The following is a 26,920-nucleotide window of genomic DNA, read 5'->3' as shown; positions in this document are numbered from 1 at the left end:
TCTCAGCCGGTATTTGAAAACAATAAACATTGACAAAATCACAATCTGTCGACTACAAAAGGCCACCTGACTTGGATCTGCACGCATCACACAGTCCTAGATGCTTGGGAAGTGTTCGACTTCTGATTTTGTGATACGAAATCCAGCATAGATATCTCATTTGCTGTGACATACTGGGGTTTTGTGTCAATAATAATAATAATAATAATAATAATAATAATAATAATGAAACAATAGATCACATCCTCAGCTACTGCAAGAAGATCACGCAGACAGACTACAAGCAGAGGCACAACACCATTGCTCAGATGATTCATTGGAACTTGTGCCACAAATACCATCTGCCTGCACAAAGAACTGGTGGGATTACAAGCCGGAAAAATGTTACATAGAATGAACATGCCAAACTCCTCTGGGACTTCCGGATTCAGACAGACAGAGCTTTGGAGCATAATACTCCTGACCTCACAATCGTGTTAAAAAACAAAAGTATGGATTGTCGATGTCGCAATCCCAGGTGACAGCGAAACAACTGGGAAAGCTGACACGATATGAGGATTTAAAGATCGAACTGCAAAGACTCTGGCACAAGCCAGTCCAGGTGGTCCCAGTGGTGATTGGCACACTGGGTGCAGTGCCTAAAGACCTTGGCCTGCACTTAAACACAATTGGTGCTGACAAAATTACCATCTGCCAGCTGCAAAAGGCCACCTTACTGGGATCTGCACACGTTATTCACCGATACATCACACAGTCCTAGACACTTGGGAAGTGTCCGACGTGTGATCCAATACAACAGCCAGCAGAGTGTCTGCTGTGAACTCATCTTGTGGTGCTTCTAATAATAATAATAATAATAATAATAATAATAATAATAATAATAATAATAATATAGGGCCATATAATCCATATTATACAGAGCGGCATGAGTTTCCGCTGTTAGCCCCAGCTCCTAGGCCCTTAGGAAGCACTGATATTCAGAGATGAATCCCAGACACTTTTGTTTCGTGTCTGGAGCAACTTGAGAAACTTGCGACTTGCAAGTTGCATCTGGTGTGTGAGAAATAAGCTTCTGCAAGGACATTGCCCAGGGGACGGCCAGATGTTTTACCATCCTGTGGGAGGCTTCTCTCATGTCCCCGCATGAGAAACTGGAGCTGACAGATGGGAGCTCACCCCGCTCCCCAGATTCGAACCGCCAACCTTTTGGTCAGCAGTCCTAGGGGCACAAGGGTTTAACCCATTGCGCCACTGAGGGCTCCTCCTGACTCTTGGACCTAATGCGCATGTGTGCTGTGTTATTATGTACATGTACATGAAGTCCAGGTGTTTTGGACTTCAAGTCCCACAATTCCTAACATCCGATAGGCTGTTAGGAATTGTGTGAGTTGAAGTCCAAAACATCAGGAGGGCCCAAGTTGGCCCATTCCTGGTGTAGACATAACACTTTCAACCCCAACGCCTATTGGATTGCGAAGCCTTTAGGAAACGAGGATTAGCAGGACAGAGAGGTTTTCCGAAGGGAGATGAGATTAGGTGGATTACAAAGGCACTATCCCTTTAAATGATTGGATTGTTTGAGGGAAATGGGTTGCAGCAGCAGCAGCCTGGCATAGCTTTCCCCTTCCCCATTAAATGGAACCATTTATAGACATGGCTTTCCCCTGAGTGCAATCCTTGGGCAATGCATTCCCCGTCCGTACAGAAGAAATACAACAGGCTCATGGGATATCTTGCATATTCATATTCCAGGTGCATCTTGCAGTGCAACTATGCTAGAGCACAGGCATGGGCAAACATGGGTCTTCCCTTCAAGTGTTTTGGACTGCAACTCCCACCATTCCTAACAGCCTCGGGCCCCTTTTTTTCACTACCTCTGAGGATGCTTGCCATAGATGCAGGCGAAACGTCAGGAGAGAATGCCTCTAGACCATGGCCATATAGCCCGAAAAAACCTTCAACACCCAGTGATTCCGGCCATGAAAGCCTTCGACAATACAAAGCCTTCGACCAATTTTCCTAGTTTCCAACTGACCTCCCAAACTCTGAGGATGCCAGCCACAGATGTAGGCAAAACGTCAGGAGAGAATGCTTCTGGAACATGGCCAGACAGCCTGAAAAATGTACAACAACCCAGTTTGATAGCACTTGAATGACTATAGTTACGGGATCCTTCTTGCTTGCAATCCTGCCTTCTTTGCCCCTTGGGAGCAGGAAGGGAGTAATTAAATGGCAATCAATCGGTAATGAATGCATCTCCACAGAAGCGATATAAGGACGAAATCTATAGAGTTTGGGGGGGAAAATTTTTGGGGAAACTACAACTCCCAGAATCAACCAATCAGCTTCTCAGGTTGTTTTATTATTGCCATACATTAAGAAACAACCTTGTGATTCCGCTTTAGCCGCCAATACTACCAAATTCCAAGCTGCTATGGAATCTTGGGATTTGTAGTTTGGGGACTGGCTGTGGATTCTGAGTGCCCCTTGCTAAACTACTAATCCCAGGGCTCCATCGAAGGCTGCCTCAATTGTTTAAGGGATATGTGGAAGCCCCAACAAACTGTGCACATTAGAAAAGTTCTAGTAGTAGTTACAATTGAACAGTGACATCACTCCACTTCTGTATGGATTAACTCGTTCTGGATGTTTGTGAATGAAGGCTGGATGACCATCTGTTAGGAGGGCTTTGACCGTGTTCCTGCCTAGCTGAGTGGGGTTGGACTTGATGCCCTTTGTGGATCTCTTCCAACTCTAGTGAAATATAGGCTGCCTGGGAGTCCAGTGGAGTTTCCTTCTCTGGAGGTTTTTGAAGTAAGGTTGGGTGGTTGTCTGTTGGGAGGGCTTTGACTGTGTCTGGCTGAAGGAGATTGGACTAGATACCTTTTGGGGATCCCTTTCAACGCCAGGCTGGCTGGGGGGGGGGGGGCTAGTGGAGTCTCTTTCTCTGGAGGTTTTTGAATTGAGGCTGTGTAGCCATGTGTTGGGAGGGCTTTGATTGTGTTCCTGCTTGGTTGAAGGTGGCTGGACTAGATGTCCTTTGGGGATCCCTCTGAACTCTAGTGAAGTATAGACTGCCTGGGAGTTCAGTGGAGTTTCCTTCTCTGGAGGTTTTTGAACTAAGGCTAGATGGCCATCTGTTGGGACAGCTTTGGCTGTGTCTGGTTGAAGAGAGTTGGACTAGATGCCCATTGGGGATTCCTTCCAAATCGAGTGAAGCATAGGCTGCCTAGGAGTCCAGTAGAGCCTCCTTCTCTGGTGGCTTTTGAACCAAGGCTGGATGTTTGTCTGTTGGGATGGCTTTAACTGTGCCTTACTGCCTGGCTGAAGTTTGGACTAGATGCCCTTTGGGGATCCCTTTCAACTGTAGGCTGCCTGGGAGTCCAGTAGAGTCTCCTTCTCTGGAGGTTTTTGAACCAAGGCTGGATGGTCACCTGTTGGGAGGGCTTTAACTGTGCCTTACTGCTTGGCTGAAGGTTGGACTTGATACCCTTTGGGGATCTCTTCAACTCTAGTGAAATATAGGTTGCCTGGGAGTCAAGTGGAGTCTCCTTCTCTGGAGGTTTTTGAACCAAGGCTGGATGGTCATTTGTTGAGAGGGCTTTGACTGGGCATTCCTATCTGGTCGAAGAGAGTTGGACTAGATGCCCTTTGGGGATCCCTTTCAATTCTAGTGAAGCATAAACTACCTGGGAGTCTGCTGGAGTCCCCTTCTCTGGAGGTTTTTGAACCAAGACTAGATGGCCATCTATTGGGACAGCTTTGATTGTGTCCCTGCCTGGCTGAAGGAGGTTGGACTAGATGCCCTTTGGGGATCCCTTCCAACTCTAGTGAAGCATAGGTTGCTTGAGAGTCCAGTGGAATCCCCTTCTCTGGAGGTTTTTGAACCAAGACTGGATGGTCATCTATTGGGAGGGCTTTGACTGTGCATTTCCATCTGGTTGAAGATTGTTGGACTAGATGCCCTTTGGGAATCCCTTCCAACTCTAGTGAAGCACTGACTACCTGGAAGTCCAGTGGAGTCCTCTTCTCTGGAGGGTTTTGAATCAAGGCTGGATGGTCATCTGTTGGGAGGGCTTTGACTGGGCATTCCTATCTGGTTGAAGAGAATTGGACTAGATCCCCTTTGGGGATCTCTTCCGACTATCCCTTTGTTTGTGAGGCGGAAAAGGGGGAGCGTTTTCTATGTGACACACCTGTGGACCACAGGTGACACACTCATGTGTTTCGACACACCATTTGGAAAGCTTGGCCCTAAAGGTTCCTTTTGCACAAGAGATAAGTGGCAGCTGTTTGTCCCCTGCCCTCCGGCCAACCGACCGCCTGCGGAGAGTGAAAGAAAGAGCTCATCGGAGCCTTAAGTCCTAACTAATGCTAGGTGCGATTAGCCGTGGCTAATGATGTCCCTGGAATGTATGCGGAGGCAGGTCACTCTCGGACATTGCCCTGGTTGGTGCCCATAAAGAGCACCGTGGATGCAATCTGGAAACGGCAGTTCCCCAAAAGGAGCGCAACACAGGCATTCCTACTGTGGTTATTCCAAACCAACAAACAAAACATCCAAATGGGTGCCAACAACAAATCCTGGAGCGCATCGCAAAGACATCCAAACTCAGTCGCCATCAGTATGCAAAGGGATCTAAGAAGAATGGAGAGAATAAAGTTGGTACTAGCATAAGCTCTCTTAGCCTTAAATCCATTTCATCAGACGTAGTCCTTTGTCTACCTACGCAAACAAAGGCTTCCACCTTTATTATCTCAGAGTGCAACTACAGTCTGAATTAATATATGGCTCAGTGCTATGGAACGATGGGAGTTGTAGTTTGGAGAGGTTCCAGCCCTCTTTAGCAGGTAGTATCATGCTATCAGCGTTTCTCAACTTGGGGGTCAGGAGTCCGGGGGGGGGGTCATTACGGGGTGTCAGAGGGGTTGCCAAAGACCATCAGAAAAAACAGTATTTTCTGTTGGTCAAGGGGGTTCTGTGTGGGAAGTTTGGCCAAATTCTATCATTGGTTGGGTTTAGAATCCTCTTCGATTGTAGGTGAACTATAAATCCCAGTAACTACAACTCCCAAATGTTAAGGTCTATTTTCCCCAAACTCCACCAGTGTTCACATTTGGGCATATTGAGTATTCGTGCCTACTTTGGTCCAGATCCATCATTGTTTGAGTCCATAGTGCTCTCTGGATGTAAGTGAACTACAACTTCAAAACTCAAGGTCAATGCCCACCAAAACCTTCCAGTATTTTCTGTTAGTCATGGAAGTTCTGTGTGCAAAGTTTGGTTCAATTCCATCCATGGTGGAGTTCAGAATGCTCTTTGATTGTAGGAGAACTATAAATCCCAGCAACTACAACTTCCAAATGTCAAAGTCTATTTTCCCTAAACTCCACCAGTGTTCACATTTGGGCATATTGAGTATTTGTGCCTAGTTTGGTCCAGATCCATCATTGTTTGAGTCCATAGTGCTCTCTGGATGTAGGTGAACTACAACTCCAAAACTCTAGGTCAATGCCCACCAAACCCTTCCAGTATTTTCTGTTGGTCATGGAAGTTCTGTGTGCAAAGTTTGATTCAATTCCATCCATGGTGGAGTTCAGAATGCTCTTTGATTGTAGGGGAACTCTAAATCCCTGCAACTACAACTCCCAAATGACAAAATAAATCCGCCCCAACTCCACCAGTATTCAAATTAGGGCATATTGGGTATTTGTGCCAAATTTGGTCCTGTGAATGAAAATGCATCCTGCATAAAAGATATTTACATTACGTTTCATAACAGTGGCAAAATTACAGTTGTGAAGTAGCCATGAAAATAATGTTTGAATATAACCTAAACGACTCCAGATCCTGTCTGTTTCTGATATTTCTGACATTACTGTAATTTCCTGTCTTGCTTCAGTAATTGTTATTAGGCTCCTCCATGAATAATTGGCTCATGTGTTCGAAAGGCACCTCTTCTTTTGGGAATTGTTTGGGGATTCCAGCCATTGAATACAGCCTCCTTGAACGCACAACTTTGTGAAACAAATTGGAGACATTGCTGTATCCCATTGCCCTTTGCAAGAAAAATAGATAGATTTGCAGGATGCAATGTCCACAATGCCACCCTGTTTTAAATAATCTAGTCCTCTTCCAATTGATGGGAGCAATTAATGAGTGTCTGTATCCAAAGTTGGGAAAAGTTAGCTTACCAACTGGGGCTTAACATTGGAGCATCTTCGCTTGTACCAAGTTGCTGAATTGGGATGATGAGGTGCTTGACAAGGTTACACTCCCCCTGAAGGCACAGGTTCGCATCCTGGGAGTGATCCTGGACTCATCGCTGAGCCTGGAAGCCCAGGTTTCAGCGGTGGTCAGGGGAGCTTTTGCACAATTAAAACTTGTGCGCCAACTGCGCCCGTACCTTGGGAAGTCGGATCTGGCCACGGTGGTCCACGCTCTTGTTACATCCCGATTGGATTACTGCAACGCATTCTACGTGGGGTTGCCTTTGAAGACTGCTCGGAAACTCCAACTAGTCCAGCGGGAGGCAGCCAGATTGCTCACCGGAGCGGCATACAGGGAGCACACCACCCCCATGTTGCGTCAGCTCCACTGGCTGCTGATCCAATTCCGAGCACAATTCAAAGTGCTGGTTTTGACCTACAAAACCTTATGTGGTTCCGGCCCAGTGTATCTGTCCGAACGCATCTCCCTCTACGTCCCACCTCGGAGTTTAAGATCTTCTGGGGAGGCCCTGCTCTCGACCCTTCCTCTATCACAAGTGAGGCTGGCGGGGATGAGGAGCAGGGCCTTCTCGGTGGTGGCCCCTCACCTGTGGAACTCACTCCCCGGGGAGATTAGATCAGCAACTTCCCTTTTTTCATTCAGAAAAAAATTGAAGACCTGGATGTTGGACCAGGCTTTTGGACATTCTGGCAGCTAAAGGAAAGACCTTGATGATGGGCAGGAATTGACGGAACGGAATGGATTTATGGAACTCTGAACACTGAGCATACTACTGTGTTATGTACTGATGTTTTTAACTTGTTAACTGTTTAATTGCTTTTATGTATGTATGTATATTTGATATAGGCATCGAATTGTGCCTTTTTTGTAAGCCGCCCTGAGTCCCCCCTTGGGGGTGAGAAGGGCGGGGTAGAAGTAACTGAAATAAATAAATAAATAAATAGATTACTGCAACGCTCTCTACGTGGGGTTGCCTCTGAAGACTGCCCGGAAGCTTCAATTAGTCCAACATGTGGCAGCCAGACTACTAACAAGAGCGGGGTACAGGGAGCATACTACTCCTCTGTGGCACCAGCTCCACTGGCTGCCAGTCAGCTTCCGAGCACAATTCAAAATGCTGGTGTTAACCTATAAAGCCCTAAACGACTCCGGCCCAATTTACCTGTCCGAACGTATCCTCCCCTATGAACCATCAAGATCGTCTGGAGGGGCCCTGCTCTCGATCCCACCGACCTCACAGGCGCGGCTGGTGGGGACGAGGGACAGGGCCTTCTCGGTGGTGGCCCCTCGACTCTGGAACTCCCTTCCACTGGAGATCAGAACTGCCCCTTCGATCTTAATGTTCAGGAAACAGGTGAAAACCTGGCTTTGGGGATTGGCATTCGACGAATGAGCCATGATCCTGTGATATGGATGGAGGACAACGAATAATGATTTTTGATGATGACTGACCACTGTAATTATATGATTGTATTTTGCTATTTTAATGTTTTAGTGTGATTTAGAATATGATGTTTTAATGACTTTCTGTAATATTGATGTTGGAAACTGGCCTGAGTCCCTCGAACGGAGGTGAGAAGACCGGTATACAAAACTGCTAAATAAATAAATAAATTCTTCTGAAAAATCCAAGGAAAGGAAAATATCTTATATTCTGGGTCCATCTAGTGGTGATTATCAAGTAACCTCTGTATCCTCCCAACATTTTGCACATGAAAGCCAGGATTCATGTGGCTGATATGGCAAAGTTAATTAATACCAAAGACCCAATTCATCCTCTGCCATCCCACTGTAGCGTCTCTATCCTCCCTCTGTTTTGGTCCTCAACTTCCTTCAGTTGCGCCAATGCACACCATTCATTGTGCTTTGCAATGATAAGTAGGGCAGAAGGGTTAAACGTTTCTCCCAAAGCTACTTTTCCCCAGTCTTGAAAACACCCTGCGGAGGCTGCTAATTGGACAAAGAGGAACCACAGGAGATATTATTAAGTGGATCCCTTCCATATCCCATGGGCATTTATTACATTCGTGCACACTTTCACTTAGCAGTTTGTTTACAAAAATTACAACAGCAAAACAACAGAGAGAAAACAATCTGGGACATCTAATCACCTCTCAATAAAAGATTGCCCCAGGCACTGCAAGGCTATCAATTATTATTATTATTATTATTATTATTATTATTATTTCACGCATTTCTACCCCGCCCTTCTCAACCCTCGAGGGGGGACTCAGGGTGGCTTAGAAAAGGCACAATTCAATGCCAACGCAAACAATAAGACAAAAACATATATCAACAGCAATTATAAAACATTAGTATTACATTAACATTAGTAAAAGTATTAAAAAAACTCAAAAATTACAGCAGCAAAACAACAGAGGGGAAACAAACAGGCACATGAAATCACTCTCAACAAAAGATTCCCCCCAGGCGCTTCCAAGCCACTGAATGCTAATCAAGGTGATCAGCTGAAACATTCACGCCTAGCTCCAACAGACAAGTGTCCTTTGTCCCACCCTGGTCATTCCACAAATATATAAACCCATTTTCCTAGTTCCAACAGACCCCACAACCTCTGAGGATGCTTGCCATAGATGCAGGCGAAACGTCAGGAGAGAATGCCTCTAGAACATGGCCATATAGCCTGAAAAAACCCACAACAACCCATTTTGTTTACCTCTTAAAAGACCATCCAAGGCCCAATATGTTTTGAGTGTAACAGGCTGTAATGGGTTTTCATCCTGACAACTGTGCAAGATGGTTGACATTATTTAATGCTGAAGTCAGAATCATCCAGGCTGCAGTGTTTCTCATTTCTATTCACATTTGGAAAGTAAAGAAAGGAAATCTATAATGTGGTCCTGGAAGAGAAAGGCCAATGAATGCACCCCAGAGCAAAATAAGCTTAAAGGTAACTAAACTGAGGCTATCACATCTACACTGTAGAATGAGTGCAATTTGATCCCACTTTAACTCAATGTTGTGGAATCCTGGGAGTTGTAGCACAAGGTCTTTTGCCTTCCCTGCCAAAGTTTGTTGATGCCTCACCAAACTACAAAATCCAGGCTTCCATAGTATTGAGCTATGGCAGTTACAGTGATGTCAAACTGAATTAATTCTACAAGGGTTGAGTGAAAAGTAATGCCTCCACCTTCATAACTCCTCAACAGATGGCAGTCCTGGTATGCGGCAGTTACTGGCTTGGTCAGTAGACTCACCTCTACAGTTCCATTTTGGTGGGAAACCTTAGCATTGAATGGTTGTGTTGTTAAAGTGCAAAGTAGGGAACCCTGCACAGACGGTCGGTCAATTCGACTTAAGCAAGGTGCAGAAGGTGTCACCACAAAGGAGATTCATGCAAGAATGCAAGCTGTTTATGGTGATTGTGTTGATGTGAGGACTGTACATCGTTGGGCGAGAAAGTTTAAAGATGTTGAGGTGGGAACATCTGACTTGCATGACAAATAAAGAGTTGGACATCCTGTGATGGCAACCATTGAGTTTCACAAGCAAAAGGTTGATAGATTGATTCAGGCTGATCGTCGTATCACTCAGAGAGAAATTTCAAGCATAATTGGCATTTCACAAGAATGTGTCGGTCACATTATTTCTTTGCTTGGCTCTCGGAAAATCTGTGCATGATGGGTACCCAGGATGAGAGAACTGTGAGACGCTGGTTGCGGAAACAGAGTGTCAACTTCTTCTGTGATGGCTTCAGAAAACTTGTTCATCATTGGTAGAAATGTATCTATTTGTCTGGTGATTATGTGGAAAAGTGAATAGTGGTAGTTAAAGAGCACATTCTAAGGATGATTTCTGCGTTTGATTTATTAAAATATTACCATCCAAACCGAAGTAATGAAGGTGGAGGCATTACTTTTCATTCAAACCTCGTACAGTGTAAGTGTTGTAGTACAGCATGACAGCATGAGAAACCCTCGAAGGACTCAGAATCAGTTGGAGCCATGAATATGTCTCTAATCCGCTTTCGCTGCTGCTGCTCCTCCAACACCTGCGCAGCCCTCTTCTCCCTTCTACCAGTAGTAGTAACTACTGGTAGAAGGGAGAAGAGACTGCGCGCAGGTGTTGGAGGAGCAGCAGCAGCGAAAGCGGATTAGAGACATATTCATGGCTCCAACTGATTCTGAGTCCTTCGAGGGTTTCTCAGATTGTGAAATGGGGGAAGGAGAGGAAAGCAGGGGAGTTAAGCGGGCTACTCGAGAACAAGAATCAGATGAGGAGATCCAAAGGAAACTGTGTCAGTTTTTTCAAGAGCGTTGCAAACTCGTGGCTGTTCTCTACCCAGGTTCTTTCATTCCTTCCAGCTTGCTTTCCCCGTAGATCTCACATCATGCCTCTCCATTGTGCGACAAGCCACTTAATACAAAGTTAGCAATGAGAGATGCAAGGACTGTATCTGTTCTTGCAGCAGGTTGGCATTCTCCAAGAGTGACCACCTAGGGCTTTCCCCTCCAATTCGAACCCTTTTGAAGTTTTCTCAATTCCCTCAATTCTCAATTTCTCAATTCCCAATGTTGTCACATGATCCCTGCAAGTTCGGACAGGAAATACGTGGGTCAAAAGGCATTCCAGACACAACTCTTTCTCACCCATCCATTGTGAAACCCAGGCTTTCTGCTCCCTTGCTCTCAATTATGCACCAACAAATTGTTCCCTTTGACAGCATCACGGTCAGCCATCTCTAACTTCTGGCAAAGCATAGATAGTAAATATGAATATGCAGCAAATACGAAATGTCAGTTGTCTCATCCTCGTTCCCTCTTTTCATTCCTCCAAGGGTACAAGACGCTGCTGAAATGTCTGTCCGGGAAGTTTTGCCGGCGAGAACTCATTGGGATTATGGGGCCTTCGGGAGCTGGGAAGTCGACCCTGATGAACATCCTGGCTGGATACCGGTGAGAGGCCAAATCATCTCAAGTTAACTGATATTGCACTGATTTGTTCACTTGCATGTCCCAAAACGGAGCTTGATTGCTCTTGCTCTTTATGGCTGTGTAAGTATGCTAAGTTATAAAGTCCTCTAGTCCAGACCCAAGCCATAAAAGGCATTATTGGCCATAACTAGTACTTTGAACATGTTTAGAAATGAATTGGAAGCAAAGGGTCATGTATATTTCCTCTAACCAGCCTTACTCAGCCTTTGGGCTCAAGCACGCTGGACCTGGGGTAGTTTTCAAAGACAGACCTATATGGAATGTGTTACAGTCATCCAAGTGGCATGTAGTTAACGCATGTTGCACTTTGGCCACTGGATTCTTCTGTTTTATTGGGAAATGCTATTACCGTCAATTGTGCAATGTACAGGCTTTGCTTGCCGTTCAGTGACACACTGGTTTCAATAGATCTATTATACACACATAAATTATCTAAATTATAACCATGTACCCAACTTTCAATCCTCAGTCCACTTTTTTGACTATGCTGTACTTCTTTTTTCTATCTCTCTGCTGACTCCTATGTTGACTCCTATGACCTGCTTCATAAGAAATCTGCTACAAAACAGGAGCTTTTTTGTTGAGTTCTGAGTCAGAGAAGTAGATGGCAAAAACAGAAGAACGGCCTGCCTCAGGGGAGCGTGCTTGCTCCATCGATGTTTAACATTTACACAAATGACCAGCCACTGCCAGAAAGGACAGAGAGTTTCATCTATGCTGATGATCGTGCCATCACCGCCCAAGCAGGAAGCTTTGAAGTGGTTGAACAGAAGCTTTATGTGCTTTTACTGTCTATTATAGGGAAAACCAGTTGATTCCTAATCCATCTAAAATACAGACATGTGTATTTCATTTTAAGAACAGACAAGCATCTCGAGCTCTGAGGATGACCTGGGAAGGAATCCCACTGGTGCATTGCAGCACACCCAAATACCTGGGAGTCACTCTGGACCGTGCTCTGACCTACAAGAAGCACTGCTTGACTATCAAGCAAAAAGTGGGTGCTAGAAATAATATCCTACGAAAGCTGACTGACACAACCTGGGGATCACAACCAGACACAGTGAAGACATCGGCCCTTGTGCTCTGCTACTCTGCTGCTGAATACGCATGCACAGTGTGGAATACATCTCATCACGCTAGAACAGTGGATGTGGCTCTTAATGAGACATGCTGCATTATCATAGAATGTCTACACCCTACATCACTGGAGAAATTATACTATTTAGCTGGTATTGCACCACCTGACATCCGCCAGGAAGTAGCAGCCAGTAATGAAAGGACCAAGGTATTGACATCTCCAGTCCATCCTCTGTTTGCCAACACTTTCAATCAAGAAATAGCTTCCTAAGATCTACAGAGGTACTTGCAAGAACAACTCAGCAAGCAAGAGTCCAAAAGTGGCAGGCTAAAACCCTGAACCTTAGTCAGTGGCTGATACCAGATATTAAACTCCTTCCTGAGTACAAAGAAAACTGGGTGACTTGGATGGTGCTGAACAGACTGTGCTCTGTCACCACGCGATGCAGAGCCAACCTTAAGAAATGGGTCTACAAAGTGGAGTCCACAACATGCGAGTGTAAAGGAGAGCAAACCGCAGACTACCTATTAAAATGCAACCTGAGCCCTACCATATGCACAATGGAGGACCTTCTTACAGCGACACCAGACACACTCCAAGTGGCCAGCTACTGGTCAAAGTGAATCTAGTATAATACTTTAGCTTTGTTTGTGGTTTCTATATTCTCAACTCTCAATTTTCTGCATTCTCAATTCATTTCTGACATGATAAATAAATAAAATGTTGACCTATCCCCATCTAGTGGTCAATTGTGCATTTGCAGGTTTAAAAGGTTCTAATTTTCAGCCATTTTCAGGTTTAAAAGGTTCTTATTTTCAACCATTCACAGTGTCCTGGACCCTAAGAACAACAACAACAACAACTCCTTCTCTTTTTCTAGATGGACATAATACTATGACCATTTGCAATGGATGTTGCAAGCCTGTTGTTGCTCCTAAACCAAACCTCTCCTTTCCTTTCAGGGAGACGGGCATGAAGGGCCAGATCCTGGTGAACGGGCGGCAGAGGGAGCTGCGCACCTTCCGCAAGATGTCTTGCTACATAATGCAGGATGACATGCTGTTGCCCCATCTTACCGTCCGCGAGGCCATGATGGTAAGCGAGAATGGAGCTCTGCAGGGTTGGGCCCCCATTGTACCAGACAGGAGCAGCCAATGGATTTGTGTCAATGGAGTGGGAATCCACTCCAGGTTGAAGAATCCGAACGTGAGTCAGTAGTGAGATGCAGTAGCTAAGAAGACCAATACAATTTTAAGGTTGCATAGATAGGGATATAGTGCCTATATTAGGGGAAATAATAGTTCCACTCCAAATCACGGAAACCTCTGCTGTCTAAGGAATTATGGGAGTTGCATTCCAAAAACCAAACTTTTCCAAGCAATGCATGGTTCCTGGCTTGTGTCAGAGCCGTATGCTCAAGAAAGTTTATTTCAACGATGCGAGACTGCTTGGTTTACCTCCTGGGTGATGTGTTTGTTGGCTTTCCTTCTCATGTAGGTTTCTGCAAACCTGAAGCTGAATGAGAAGCAGGAGGTGAAGAAAGAACTGGTAAGCATTCCTGCTTTCTGCTTTGAAAATCAGTATGGATTTAGACAGGTAACTTGCTTTGTAGAGAGATTTTAGGCTTGATTTGGTTTTCCCCTTAACCCTTTCCCTTTCCCTCATCTGGATGTAGGTAAACGAAATCTTGACGGCGCTGAGCCTCCTGGAGTGTTCTTACACCCGAACCATGTCCCTGTCCGGAGGGCAGCGCAAGCGCCTCGCCATTGCTCTGGAGCTGGTCAACAATCCTCCGGTCATGTTTTTTGATGAACCCACCAGGTAGGAACCAGTCTCCCCTGGCCCCTGTGGTCCTGATCCATAAACAGCATGTGGGTAAAGCAAGCAAGAGCTAAATATTCCCCCATCATTGTTGGAGGGAGATATCTCACACCAAAGCAAAACCTGGAAGAGCTCTCTCTCTCACCCATCCATCCACATGTCCTATCTATCTGTCTGTCTGTCTGTCTATCTATCATCTATCTGTCCATCCTGTAGATCTTCAGCAAAAATGAAAGATCTATCTGCCTGTCTGTCTTATCTAATCCATCCATCCATATGTCCTGTATATCTTCTTCAGCAAGACCTGAAAGATCTGTCTATCATCTATCTATCTATCTATCTATCTATCTATCTATCTATCTATCTCCATCCATCCATCCATCCATCCATCTTGTAGATATCCTTCAACAAAAATAAAAGATCTATCTGTCTGTCTGTGTCATCTAATCTATCTATCCATCAATCCATCTTTCCATCCTGTATATCTTTTTCAGCAAGACCTGAAAGATCTGTCTGTCTGTCTGTCTGTCCATCCATCCTGTAGGTCTCCTTCAGCAAAAATGAAAGATCTATCTGTCTGTCTGTCTTATCTAATCAATCTATCCATCCATATGTTCTGTATATCTTATTCAGCAAGACCTGAAAGATCTATCTATCTATCTATCCATCCATCCATCCATCCATCCATCCATCCATCCATCCTCTAGATCTACTTCAACAAAAATGAAGGGGCTCCATCCATCCATCCATCTTATAGATCACCTTCAGCATAAATTGAAAGATCTATCTATCATCTATCTATCTATCTATCTATCTATCTATCTATCTATCTATCTATCTATCCATCTTGTAGATCTCCTTCAGCAAAAAATGAAAGGACTCCATCCATCCATCTTGTAGATCTCCTTCAGCATAAACTGAAAGATCTATCTATCCATCTATCTATCTATCCATCCTGTAGATCTCCTTCAGCAAAAATGAAAGATCTATCTGTCTGTCTGTCTTATATATCCATCCATATGTCCTGTATATCTTCTTCAGCAAGACCTGAAAGATCTATCTATCTACCTATCCATCCTCTAGACATCCTTCAGCAAAAATGATGGATCCATCCATCCATCTTGTAGATCTCCTTCAGCATAAATGGAAAGATCAATCGATCTATCTATCTCTCCATCTATCTATCCAGCCTGTAGATCTCCTTCAGCAAAAATGAAAGGGCTCTATCTATCTATCTATCTATCTATCTATCTATCTATCTATCTCTTATCTATCCACCCATCTATCCCTTCTGCAGTTTATCCACAGTATCTATTTATTTATCTACCCATCCATCCATCCTATAGGTCTCCTTCAGCAAGACAAATATCCATCCATCCATCCATCCCTCTATCCTGTAGGTCTCTTTCATCAAGACCTGAAAGATCTGTTTGTCTGTCTGTTTACCTACCTATCCTGTATACCTCCTTCAGCAAAACCTGATCTAACTGTCCATCCATCCATCCATCCATCCTGTAGACCTCCTTCAGAGCCAAGGACTCCATTCCATGATAATTAGTGGTTTGAATAATTACTCTTTTCAGGGTACAACACCCAGAATGTTTTGGGCCACCACATATTTGAAAAACCCCACCAGAAGCAGGCAGATGGTTGAAATTGACCACAAAGCAGCCCAGGTCTACTCTGGCTTTCTGGAATTATTTTCTGACCCCAGTGTTTTCATCTCCACAGTGGTCTGGACAGTGCATCCTGCTTCCAGGTGGTCTCCCTTCTGAAATCCCTGGCCCAAGGCGGGCGCACCATCATCTGCACCATCCACCAGCCCAGCGCCAAGCTCTTTGAGAAGTTTGACAAGGTGAGGATGCTACTTCCAGATGGGAAATCTATCAAGGGTTCCTTGTGACTGAGACCTTTGTCCTGATGTTGCCTTTTCTCCTCTTCCTTCCAGCTCTATATCCTGAGCCAGGGTCAATGCATCTTCAAGGGAGCCGTGCCCAACCTCATCCCATACCTAAAAGGGCTGGGCCTTCATTGCCCTACCTACCATAACCCAGCAGATTTCAGTAAGTCATGGTGGATATTGAAGGCATTTCCTTTTCCATGGTTCAATTCACAACATTGTTTCTCTAATGCAAAGCTTGACTGATTTGTTGCAACTTGCAAAGATTCTCCAGACAGTATAGTTACTTAATTTCCTCCTTCCTTCTCAGTCCTTATGGTGCCAGGACTCACCTTCTGCTCTGCTTAGCATGTAGCTGCAAATAGGGTAGATATTAAACATATTGCATCCTTAAGGAACTTGATTTAGTAATAGTGTCTTTAGATTCCTGTCTTAATTTTCCAAGCTGCAAAATATATTTTCTGAATGTGTGTGTGTGTGTGTGTGTGTGTGTGTGTGTAGAAAGCAGTGTGCAATTGAATGCACAATGCTTAATGACATCCCTAAGTGTCAGGTTTTGGCCCAGAGATCTCAATTCTGAACTGGCAACCATATTGTTGTCATTCATACAAACATAAGTTGTTGTTGTTGTTGTTGTTGTTGTTGTTGTTGTATGTTCTGCCTTTCTCCCAATCTCTGATGCTCCTTACTGAATGCCACTCAGTAAAGGCTTGAGAGGTTGAGAAACCATGAAGATGATGAGGATGATGTTAACCCTTTGTATGTGTGGATTCAACCAATCATTGGTCTGGTTGAAGGAGTAGCTTCACTGAAGAAGAGTTGGTCTTTTCCACTTTGCAATTCCTGTGGCTGCTGGAGCAATTGCCCAGGTGTCATTTGTACAACCCAACTCAATTCTAATTTATTGTCCATTTTATACCCATTGTATTTATTATTTACAGTATTTATATTCCTCCCTTCTCACCCCGCAGGGGATTAAGAACGGATTACAATGCACGTATACATGGCAAACATTCAATGCCATTAGACATACAACATATATAGACAGACACACAGAGGCAATTTAACATTCCAGCTTTCTGGCTTCGTGAGGTTATGCTCAATTCCAGCCACAGGGGGAGCTGCTACTTCACTGTCCACTTGGGACACCAAGCCCTTGATCGAGTACTTCCTCATTCTTCTGCATGCTGCTGGAAGGTTTTATGGTGTCATAAATTAGTTAAATTAGACTCCCCACATAAAGTGGTACCTAAATTTCCTACTTGACAAATGCACCTGTCTTTTGGGCTGCATAGGTCAACAGCAAGCTAGACTATTAATGGTCGGAAGCTCACTCCGCCCCAGGCTGGCTTTGAACTCATGACCTCTCGGTCAGTAGTGATTTAATGCAGCTGGTTAGGTACTAACTAGCAGTGCCATAGCCTGGTCCATTGTACATAATTGGACTCAAACATCTGCAGGTTTTGGTACCCATGGGATGCTGATTGTATTGCTCCAAGGGATGGAAACCCTGGGAGGAGAACTCATGTGCAATCTCACACATGTAAAGACTCACTCATGTATTTGACTGGTGTCCTTGCAGTTATCGAAGTGGCTTCCGGAGAGTATGGCGACCTCAACCCGCTCTTGTTCCAAGCGGTCCAGAATGGCCTGTGTGCCATGGCAGACAAGAAGAGCAGCCCGGACAAAGTGGATGCCTCTTGCCCGGGACCCTGCGTGGCGGTGAGTCTGCTTGAAGAAACCCAGCTCCATGAACCCCATTGTTATCATAGATGGTGAGGAATGCTGGAAGTTGCAATCCAACAGTAGCTGGAAGGCTGTAGGATTCCCAGTCCTGTTTTGCATTGGCAAAATAACTTGCTTGTTCCCCCACTTTTCAACTGGATAATGTAGTGATTGACCTTATTACTGACCAAGCTACTGAGGAGTTGGGGAATACTTTTAGGACTACAGTTCTCAGAATCCACTAAACAATATGTCCTTCTTGTGTGCCTTGAAGTCATTTCTTACCTACGGTGACTCTTGGGCAAACCTATCTTATGCATATAGGTGATCCCTCATAGCTCTAGCATGATTGTCTTCCAGATGTAGTGTCTTGGCGGTGGGTCGATAGGTGGCTGTGGAGCTCTATTCTTTTTTTTTTCCATCCAAAATATCCAGAGGCTTTAATCTTCACCCTTGCAATATAAACAAATGTACCATCAGGACATGCAGATCAACTCTGCATGTACTTGCAAACAATCAATCATCAAAAAGTCACATACAACATAGGTAGATACTCACACTGAGTCCCATAGGAGAGAGAAAGATGGATTCTTTCATCCTCTTTATATAACCACCTGCTGATATAACATCAGTAATGGACACTGGCTCATGCAACCCCTTTGTAACAATCCTCGCATGGTTGTGACTATAGTTGATCCACATGTTTTCCCACAGTGAGGACATCGGTTTCCAGACGGAAGGCGGTCCTGGTCAGGGTTGGCTTGACATGCCTTCCTCTTGGAACATTTCTCCCTTTTGCCCTCCATTCATGCCTCTTTGAATTCTGCAGCACTGCTGGTCACAGCTGACCTCCAGTTAGAGCGCTCAAGTGCCAGGGCTTCCCATTTTTCGGTGTCTATGCCACAGTTTTTGTGGTTGGCTTTAAGCCCATCTTTCAATCTCTTTTCCTGTCCACCAACATTACATTTCCCGTTCTTGAGTTGGGGGTATAGTAACTGCTTTGGGAGACGGTGATCAGGCATTCAGACAACAAGGCAGCGCTAATGGAATTGTTCCAGGAGTTGCATGTGACATCTGTAGACAGTCCACGTTTCGCAGGCATATAGCAGTGTTGGGAGGACAATGGCTTTATAAACAAGCACCTTGGTATCCCTACGGATGTCCCGGTCCTCAAACACTCTCTGCTTCATTCAGAAAAATGCTGCACTCGCACAGCTCAGGCGGTGTTGTACTTTAGTGTCAATGTTGACTTTTGTGGAGAGGTGGCTGCCAAGGAGGCGGAAATGGTCAACGTTTTCTAATGTTACATCATTAAGCTTTATTTCTGGCATTGGAGAAGGATTGGCTGGTGACTGCTAGAAGAGCACTGGTTTTCTTGATGTTCAATGAGAAGCCGAGCTTCTTGTATGCTCTAAATATCTTTGCAGAAGCAAACCTATCATAGGCCAGGTTTGTTCTATGAGCATTTGTCTCTGAGGCTGAGAGAGTGTGACTTGCTTGAGATCAGCCATTGAGTTTCTGCGGCCAAGTGAGGATTCGAACCCAGGTCTCCGGTTACAATCCAGTGCCCAAACTACTAAATCACACTGACTCTCATGGCCAGTGACAGCCAGAATGGCAATGAGGAGGAGGATGATAATAATAATGAAAACAATAATAATAAAAGCAAACTAGGTCTCATCTATTTAAGGAACCTTTGTTTATTTAATCTCTCTCTTTTTTCTGGCTGTGGGCCATCCTCAGGATCTGGACCACATCGAGAGCCACACGTTTGCTACCAGCACCATGACCCAGTTCTGCATTCTCTTCAAGAGGACCTTCATCTCCATCATGCGAGACACGGTGAGGGTCCCATAAGATGTGTATTAATGTTTGTGCAAGAACTGAAGATACAGTGAGTTGAAGGGGAAAATAGCAGTAGGTCCTTGAGCCCAGAGCAGAGAGCCTACAATTAGGATGCAGTGGGTAGAGCTGCTCATTCGAGATTGTCTTGAGTCTAACCCTGAGACCAATGATGGCCCTTAACTGTTCCCAGACCAACCAAAATGAGAAAATTACTCCTTCTAACTTGGAATGCACCTACACTGTAGAATGAATCCAGTTCGACTCGACTTTCTTTGCCATGGCTCCTTGCTGTGGAATCCTGGGAGTTGTAGTTTGGCTAGGCATCTGCACTCTTTGGCAGAGAATACTATAGTAGAGTAAAGATAAAGGTTTCCCCTGACATTAAGTCTAGTTGAGTCTGACTCTGAGGGTTGGTGCTCATCTACATTTCTAAGCCGAAGAGCTGGTGCTGTCCATTGACACGTCCTAGGTCATGTTGCCAGCATGATTGTATGGAGCGCTGTTAACTATTGATCTACTTACATTTGCATGTTTTTGAACTGCTAGGTTGGCAGAGGCTGGAGCTAACAGCAGGAGCTCACCCTGCTCCCCGGATTCGAATTACTAATCTTTCAGTCAGCAAATTCAGCAGCTCAGTGGTTTAATTTATTTATATTATTTATTTGTTTACGACATTTATATGCCGCCCTTCTCACCCCGAAGGGGACTCAGAGCGGCTTACAAGATATATATACATACAATATATTATATTATTAGCATAGTACAATATCTGTATTAATTATTACTATTTTGTATTATACTGTATTTTGTATTATATTGTAATATTATTAGTAATATTACATGTAATATGAATACATAATTATAATATATTATTAGTAGCATGATATTGCATTACATTGTAATATTATAAATATTATATGAATATACAATATATTACATTACATTACATTACACCCACTGCACCACCAGGGGGCCCTAGAGAATGCTAAAGACCTTGTAAAACTACAACTCCCTGGATTACATTGCATTGAGCCATAGCAGTTCAAGTGGTGTCAAACTGAATTCATTCCACAATGTAGATGTAGCCAAGATTTAATCTAAGCAACATGCTTCTAGTGGATTGCAAAGCAGAGTGGAAGGTGAGTCCTGGCAGGGAATGTGGAAGCTAGACATTTATATAGACTTACCTGGAAAGTCTTTGCAAGCTGTAACTACCAAACAGTGAAGTCTTTTCAGCTGTATATGTCTCCTGGCTTACTAAACGAATTGAAGATTTGCAGGCAGCTCTTCCTTGGAGATGATTCTCTGCAAAACTGGAAGATTTGCAGCTTGACCTCCCTCTTGGAGATGATCCACAAAAACTGGAGATAGGTCTCAAGAACAGCAGCCAGCAAAAAAGATCAAGGGAACAGTTTGGAGAACAATTTGACTCTCTCTTGGCAATAATGATAATAATAATGATAATAGCAAGTTGGTCTTATCTATTTGAGGATTGAAAGTCAAATTCAGCCTTTCCAAATGATTGCCAGAAGATGCAAAGAAAGTAAGAGTAGTTGTAGGTTTTTCAGGCTATATGGCCATGTTCTAAAAGCATTCTCTCCTGAAGTTTTACCTGCATCTGTGGCAAGCATCCTCAGAGGTTGTGAGGTCCTCACAACCTCTGAGGATGCTTGCCATAGATGCAGGCAAAACGTCACAGGAGAGAATGCTTCTAAACATGGCTATATAGCCCGAAAAACCTACAACAACCCAGCGATTTTTTTTTGTCGTGTCAGGAGCGACTTGAGAAACCGCAAGTCGCTTTTGGTGTGAGAGAATTGGCTGTCTGCAAGGATGTTGCCCAGGGGACGCCTGGATGATTTGATGTTTTTATCATCCTTGTGGGAGGCTTCTCTCATGTCCCCGCATGAGGAGCTGGAGCTGATAGAGGGAGCTCATCCGCCTCTCCCCGGATTCAAACCTGCGACCTTTTGGTTTAACCCACTGCGCCACTGGGGATTCCAGCCATAAAAGCCTTCGACAATACAAAGTAAGAGTAAATGTATTGCCTTTCATTTTGCGTAGGTGCTGACTCACCTGCGGTTCATGTCCCACATCTGCATCGGCGTATTGATCGGGTTGCTCTATTTGCACATCGGCAACGATGCCGCCAAGGTCTTCAACAACACGGGGTTCCTCTTCTTTTCCATGCTCTTCCTCATGTTCGCCGCTCTGATGCCCACCGTCCTCACGTGTAAGTTCACTCGTGGATCTCTTAGGGCAGTGGTTCTCAACCTTCCTAATGCCGTGACCCCTTAGTACAGGTCCTCATGCGGTGGTGACCCCCAACCATAAGGTTATTTTCGTTGCTACTTCATAATTGTAATTTTGCTACTGTTATGAATTGTAATGTAAATATCTGATATGCAGGATGTATTTTCAGTCACTGGACCAAATTTGGCTAAATACTTGATATGCCCAAAATTTGAATCCTGGTGGGGTTGGGGGTGATTGATTTTGTCATTTGGTAATGCTGGAATTGCTGGGATTTATAGTTCACCTTAAATCAAAGAGCCTTCTGAACTCCATCAATGATGGAACTGAATCAAACATGGCACACAGAATTCCCATGACCAAGAGAAAACACTGGGAAGGTCTGGTGGACATTGACCTTGAGTTTTTGGAGTTGTAGTTCACCTATATCCAGACTGTGGATACAAACAATAATGGATCTGGATCAAACTTGGCACAAATACTCAATATGCCCAAATGTGAACACTGGTAGAGTTTGGAGAAAATAGACCTTGCCATTTGGGAGTTGTAGTTGTTGGGATTTATAGTTCACCCACAATGAAATAGCATTCTGAACCCCACCAATGATAGAATTGGACCAAACTTTCCACACAGAACCCCCATGACCAACAGAAAATACTATGTTTTCTGATGGCCTTTGGCGACCCCTCTGACACCCCCTTGCGACCCTCACGGGTCCCGACCCCCAGGTTGAGAAACACTGGCTTAGGGTTTTTTTAGTCAAGGAAGACTCAAGGGTGATTAAGCCTGCAACCATCTAGCCTAGAGCCTTCAACCCTTTGTGCCTTTTCACCCATCTCTTCCATCTCTTTGCTGTTTCAGTTCCGCTGGAGATGTCTGTATTTCTGAGAGAGCACCTCAACTACTGGTACAGCCTGAAGGCCTATTTCCTGGCCAAAACCATGGCGGATGTTCCTTTTCAGGTAAGGGATGAGCAGGTCAGCTTTAACCTAGACTGGTGTCTGAAATCACCCCACTTCTTTCCCAGCAGAGTGAGTGAGGAATTGCAATCTCCATTTCCTTGAACCATCTCAGAGACATTCCCCATTATTCTTCTGTCATCCCACTTTTTAGTTGGTTAGTTGATTGCATACTACAAGTCGCTTTTGGTGTGAGAGAATCAGCCATCTACAAAGACGTTGCCCAGGAGACAACTGGATGTGTTATGATCCTAGTGTGAGGCTTCTCTCATGTCCCCCACTGCCAGAAGGAATAGAGAGTTTCATCTATGCTGACGATCATGCCATCACCGCTCAAGTAGGGAGATTTGAAATGGTTTGTTGTAGGTTTTTTTCGGGTTGTATGGCCATGTTCTCCTGACGTTTCACCTTCAACAAAGATCCGCCTAGTCAAAGCCATGGTATTCCCTGTAGTCACCTACGGATGTGAGAGCTGGACCTTAGGGAAGGTCGAGCGAAGGAAGATCGATGCTTTTGAGCTGTGGTGTTGGAGGAAAATGCTGAGAGTGCCTTGGACTGCGAGAAGATCCAACCAGTCCATCCTCCGGGAAATAAAGCCCGACTGCTCATTGGAGGGAAGGATACTAGAGACAAAGTTGAAGTACTTTGGCCACATCATGAGGAGACAGCAAAGCCTAGAGAAGACAATGATGCTGGGGAAAGTGGAAGACAAAAGGAAGAGGGGCCGACCAAGGGCAAGATGGATGGATGGCATCCTTGAAGTGACTGGACTGACTTTGAGGGAGCTGGGGGTGGTAACGGCCGACAGGGAGCTCTGGCGTGGGCTGGTCCATGAGGTCACGAAGAGTCGGAGACGACTGAACGAGTGAACAACAACATATCTGTGGAAAGACCAGGGTGGGACAAAGGACTTTTGTCTGCTGGAGCTAGGTGTGAATGTTTCAACTGACCACCTTGATTAGCATTTAATGGCTTGGAAGTGCCTGGGGGAATCTTTTTTTGTTGAGAGGTGATTTGATGTGCCTGATTGTTTACTCTCTGTTGTTTTGCTGTTGTAATTTTTGAGTTTTTTTTAATACTGGTAGACAGATTTTGTTCATTTTCATGGTTTCTTCCTTTCTGTTGAAATTGTCCACATGCTTGTGGATTTCAATGGCTTCTCTGTAGAGAGTAAAGATGAAGATCCACCCAGAGGAAAAGTGTTCTTGCCATACAACAAGGGAACCACTGACCGCATAGGGAAGCTGATGAGGAAACACAACATACAAGCCACCTACAGACCCACCAAGAAAATGAAATCCACAACCATGTGGACAATTTCAACAGGAAGGAGGAAACCATGAAAATGAACAAAATCTGTCTACCAGTATTAAAAAAAACTCAAAAATTACAACAGCAAAACAACAGAGAGTAAACAATCAGGCACATCAAATCACCTCTCAACAAAAAAAGATTCCCCCAGGCACTTCCAAGCCATTAAATGCTAATCAAGGTGGTCAGTTTAAATATTCCCACCTAGCTCCAACAGACAAGAGTTCTTTGTCCCACCCTGGTCATTCCACAGATATATAAACCCACTTTCCTAGTTCCAACAGACCTCACTACCTCTGAGGATGCTTGCCATAGATGCAGGCGAAACGTCAGGAGAAAATGCCTCTAGAACATGGCCATATAGCCCGAAAAAACCTACAACAACCCATAGGCATGAATGTTTCAATTGGCCAACTTGATTAGCATTTAATGGTCTGGCAGTTTTTTTGGTGTGGCTTGTTACTGCCTGGGAAATTTCCTTGTTGAGAGGTGGCCAGGTGTTCCTGATTGTTTCCTGGCTGGAGTCTGAGTTTTGTTTTTTATTTACTGTTATAATTTTGGAGTTTTTTTTATTACGGGGAGCCAGATTTTGTTCATTTTCATGGCTTCTTCCTTTCTGTTGAAATTGTCCACATGCTTGTGGATTTCAATGGCTTCTCCATGTAGTCTGACATGGTGGTTGTGAGAGTGGTCCAGCATTTCTGTGTTCTCAAATAATCTGCTGTGTCCAGGCTGGTTCATCAGGTGCTTTGCTATGGCTGACTTCTCTGGTTGAAGTAGTCTGCAGTGCCTTCCATGTTCCTTGATTCGTGGTTGGGCATTCCTGCTCCAAGATGAACTGAACCACCTAAACTGGGCTTTATAGCCCAATGGATACTTCACCTCTGTACCTAGAGAAGGAAGGGGAGGAAGAGGAGGCGACACCCTGTACTTTCAATACCATGCTGACTTACCCCTCTGATTCTTTTTGCAGGTCATTTGCCCCATCACCTACTGCAGCATCGTCTACTGGATGACGGGACAACCTCCTGAAGCCACGCGCTTCCTCCTTTTCTCTGCACTTGCCACCTCCACCGCTCTGGTGGCCCAGTCCTTGGGGCTCATGATTGGAGCGGCATCCACCTCTTTGCAGGTAAGGCACCCAGGGAAGTGGAGAAAGGGCATTCAGGGTTCCTACAGATACCATTATAATCCATACCGAACTTTGGAGAGGTTGCTAAAGTCAACGAAAAGTCATTAGAACAGGAAAAAACATGGTCTGAAGAACCACTAATAACACAATCTAACATGATTTTTGTTCCTGGGTTATAAATGTCATTTATAACCTCCTGCTTTTCCAGGAGGATGGCCTACTGGCAAGGGATGGGGTGCATCTCACACAAGTAGGAAAACACCTTTTTGCTCACAGACTCGCAAACCTCATTAGACGCACTTTAAACTAGGTCCACCGGGGGAGGGGGACAACAGCCTTGCGAACACTACTTTACCCATAATGTCTGGGAATCGCCAGAAGGCTAAACGGAGGGCTGCACAAACACAACAAGGACCAAGTACCAAAAGCACAATAATCCCAATTAAACAGCTCAAGGGAAGATCCCAGGGGCTCACATGTCTTTACACTAATGCACAGAGCATGGGAAATAAACAAGACGAACTCCAACTTCTAGCACAACACCACAAATATGATATCATAGCCATAACTGAAACCTGGTGGGATGACTCCTATCGCTGGAATGTAGATATCGAGGGGTATAACCTCTTTCACAGAAACCGAACAAAGGGGAGAGGAGGCGGAGTAGCCTTATATGTCAAAAACTCTTATGCTGCAGAAGAAATTCAAGACGGCAATCTAGGAAACCAGCTTGAAATCATCTGGATAAGAATCAAGGGAACTGGGACTCAAAAAGATGTCGTTGTAGGCGTCTACTACAGACCCCCAAGCCAGGAGGAAGATCTTGATGAAGTCTTCTGCCAACAGTTGACCAAACAGGCACAGAAAAGAGATGTAGTAGTCATGGGCGATTTCAACTATCCCGATATTTGCTGGAAAACAAACTCGGCCAAGAGTACAAGGTCCAACAAATTCCTCGCTTGCCTTGCAGACAATTTCATGGTCCAGAAGGTAGAAGAGGCAACAAGGGGATTGGCTACTCTTGATCTCATCCTAACAAATGCGGAGGACCTGATCGATGCGGTCGAAGTGGTAGGATCCTTAGGGGCAAGTGACCATGTGCTCCTGCAATTTGAGGTACAAAGGAAGGCCGAAACTAAGACAAGTCAAACCCGCATTTTGGACTTTAGGAGAGCTGATTTCCAAAAAATGAAGGAAACGATGAGCAGCATTCCGTGGACACAGATACTAAAAGACAAGGGAGCTACGGATGGATGGGAATTTCTCAAGAGTGAAATACTCAAGGCGCAATTGCAAACCGTGCCAACAAAGAGAAAAAATAGGACAAGTGCAAAGAAGCCAGAATGGATGTCCAAAGAACTTCTAACTGTGCTAAGACACAAAAGGGACATGCACAAGAAGTGGAAAAAGGGAGAAATCACCAAAGAAGAATTCAAACAAATAGCCAACACCTGTAGGGAAAAGGTCCGCAAGGCTAAAGCAAAAAACGAGCTCAGACTTGCCAGGGACATTAAAAACAATAAAAAGGGCTTCTATTCTTATGTCAGTAGAAAAAGGAAAAACAAGGAGGCGATAGGACCTCTTCGAGGAGAAGATGGGGCAATGCTGACAGGGGATAGGGAAAAGGCAGAACTACTTAATGCCTTCTTTGCCTCAGTCTTCTCACAAAAAGAGAGTCTTCAACCTCAGCAAGATGGAGTGGGTGA

The 26,920-nt window shown here is 44.5% G+C and overlaps 1 protein-coding gene across 1 annotated transcript in view; it reads left to right on the top strand.

Annotated features, from left to right (window-relative positions):
* Positions 1 to 26,920, top strand: part of ABCG4 (ATP binding cassette subfamily G member 4) — a 56,700-nt gene that overhangs the window by 19,762 nt on the left and 10,018 nt on the right. The window contains exons 3-13 of the mRNA XM_067470782.1: positions 11,031 to 11,148; positions 13,231 to 13,363; positions 13,766 to 13,816; positions 13,944 to 14,089; positions 15,821 to 15,944; positions 16,038 to 16,152; positions 17,572 to 17,711; positions 19,458 to 19,556; positions 21,624 to 21,792; positions 22,674 to 22,774; positions 25,056 to 25,214. Coding sequence (XP_067326883.1) covers positions 11,031 to 11,148; positions 13,231 to 13,363; positions 13,766 to 13,816; positions 13,944 to 14,089; positions 15,821 to 15,944; positions 16,038 to 16,152; positions 17,572 to 17,711; positions 19,458 to 19,556; positions 21,624 to 21,792; positions 22,674 to 22,774; positions 25,056 to 25,214 — 1,355 coding nt within the window. The remainder of the gene's footprint in view (positions 1 to 11,030; positions 11,149 to 13,230; positions 13,364 to 13,765; positions 13,817 to 13,943; positions 14,090 to 15,820; positions 15,945 to 16,037; positions 16,153 to 17,571; positions 17,712 to 19,457; positions 19,557 to 21,623; positions 21,793 to 22,673; positions 22,775 to 25,055; positions 25,215 to 26,920) is intronic.

This window comes from Anolis sagrei, chromosome 7, assembly GCF_037176765.1.
Source record: "Anolis sagrei isolate rAnoSag1 chromosome 7, rAnoSag1.mat, whole genome shotgun sequence".
In the NCBI taxonomy this organism is placed as follows: Eukaryota; Metazoa; Chordata; class Lepidosauria; order Squamata; family Dactyloidae; genus Anolis; species Anolis sagrei.
This window is presented reverse-complemented; position numbering and strand designations above follow the sequence as displayed.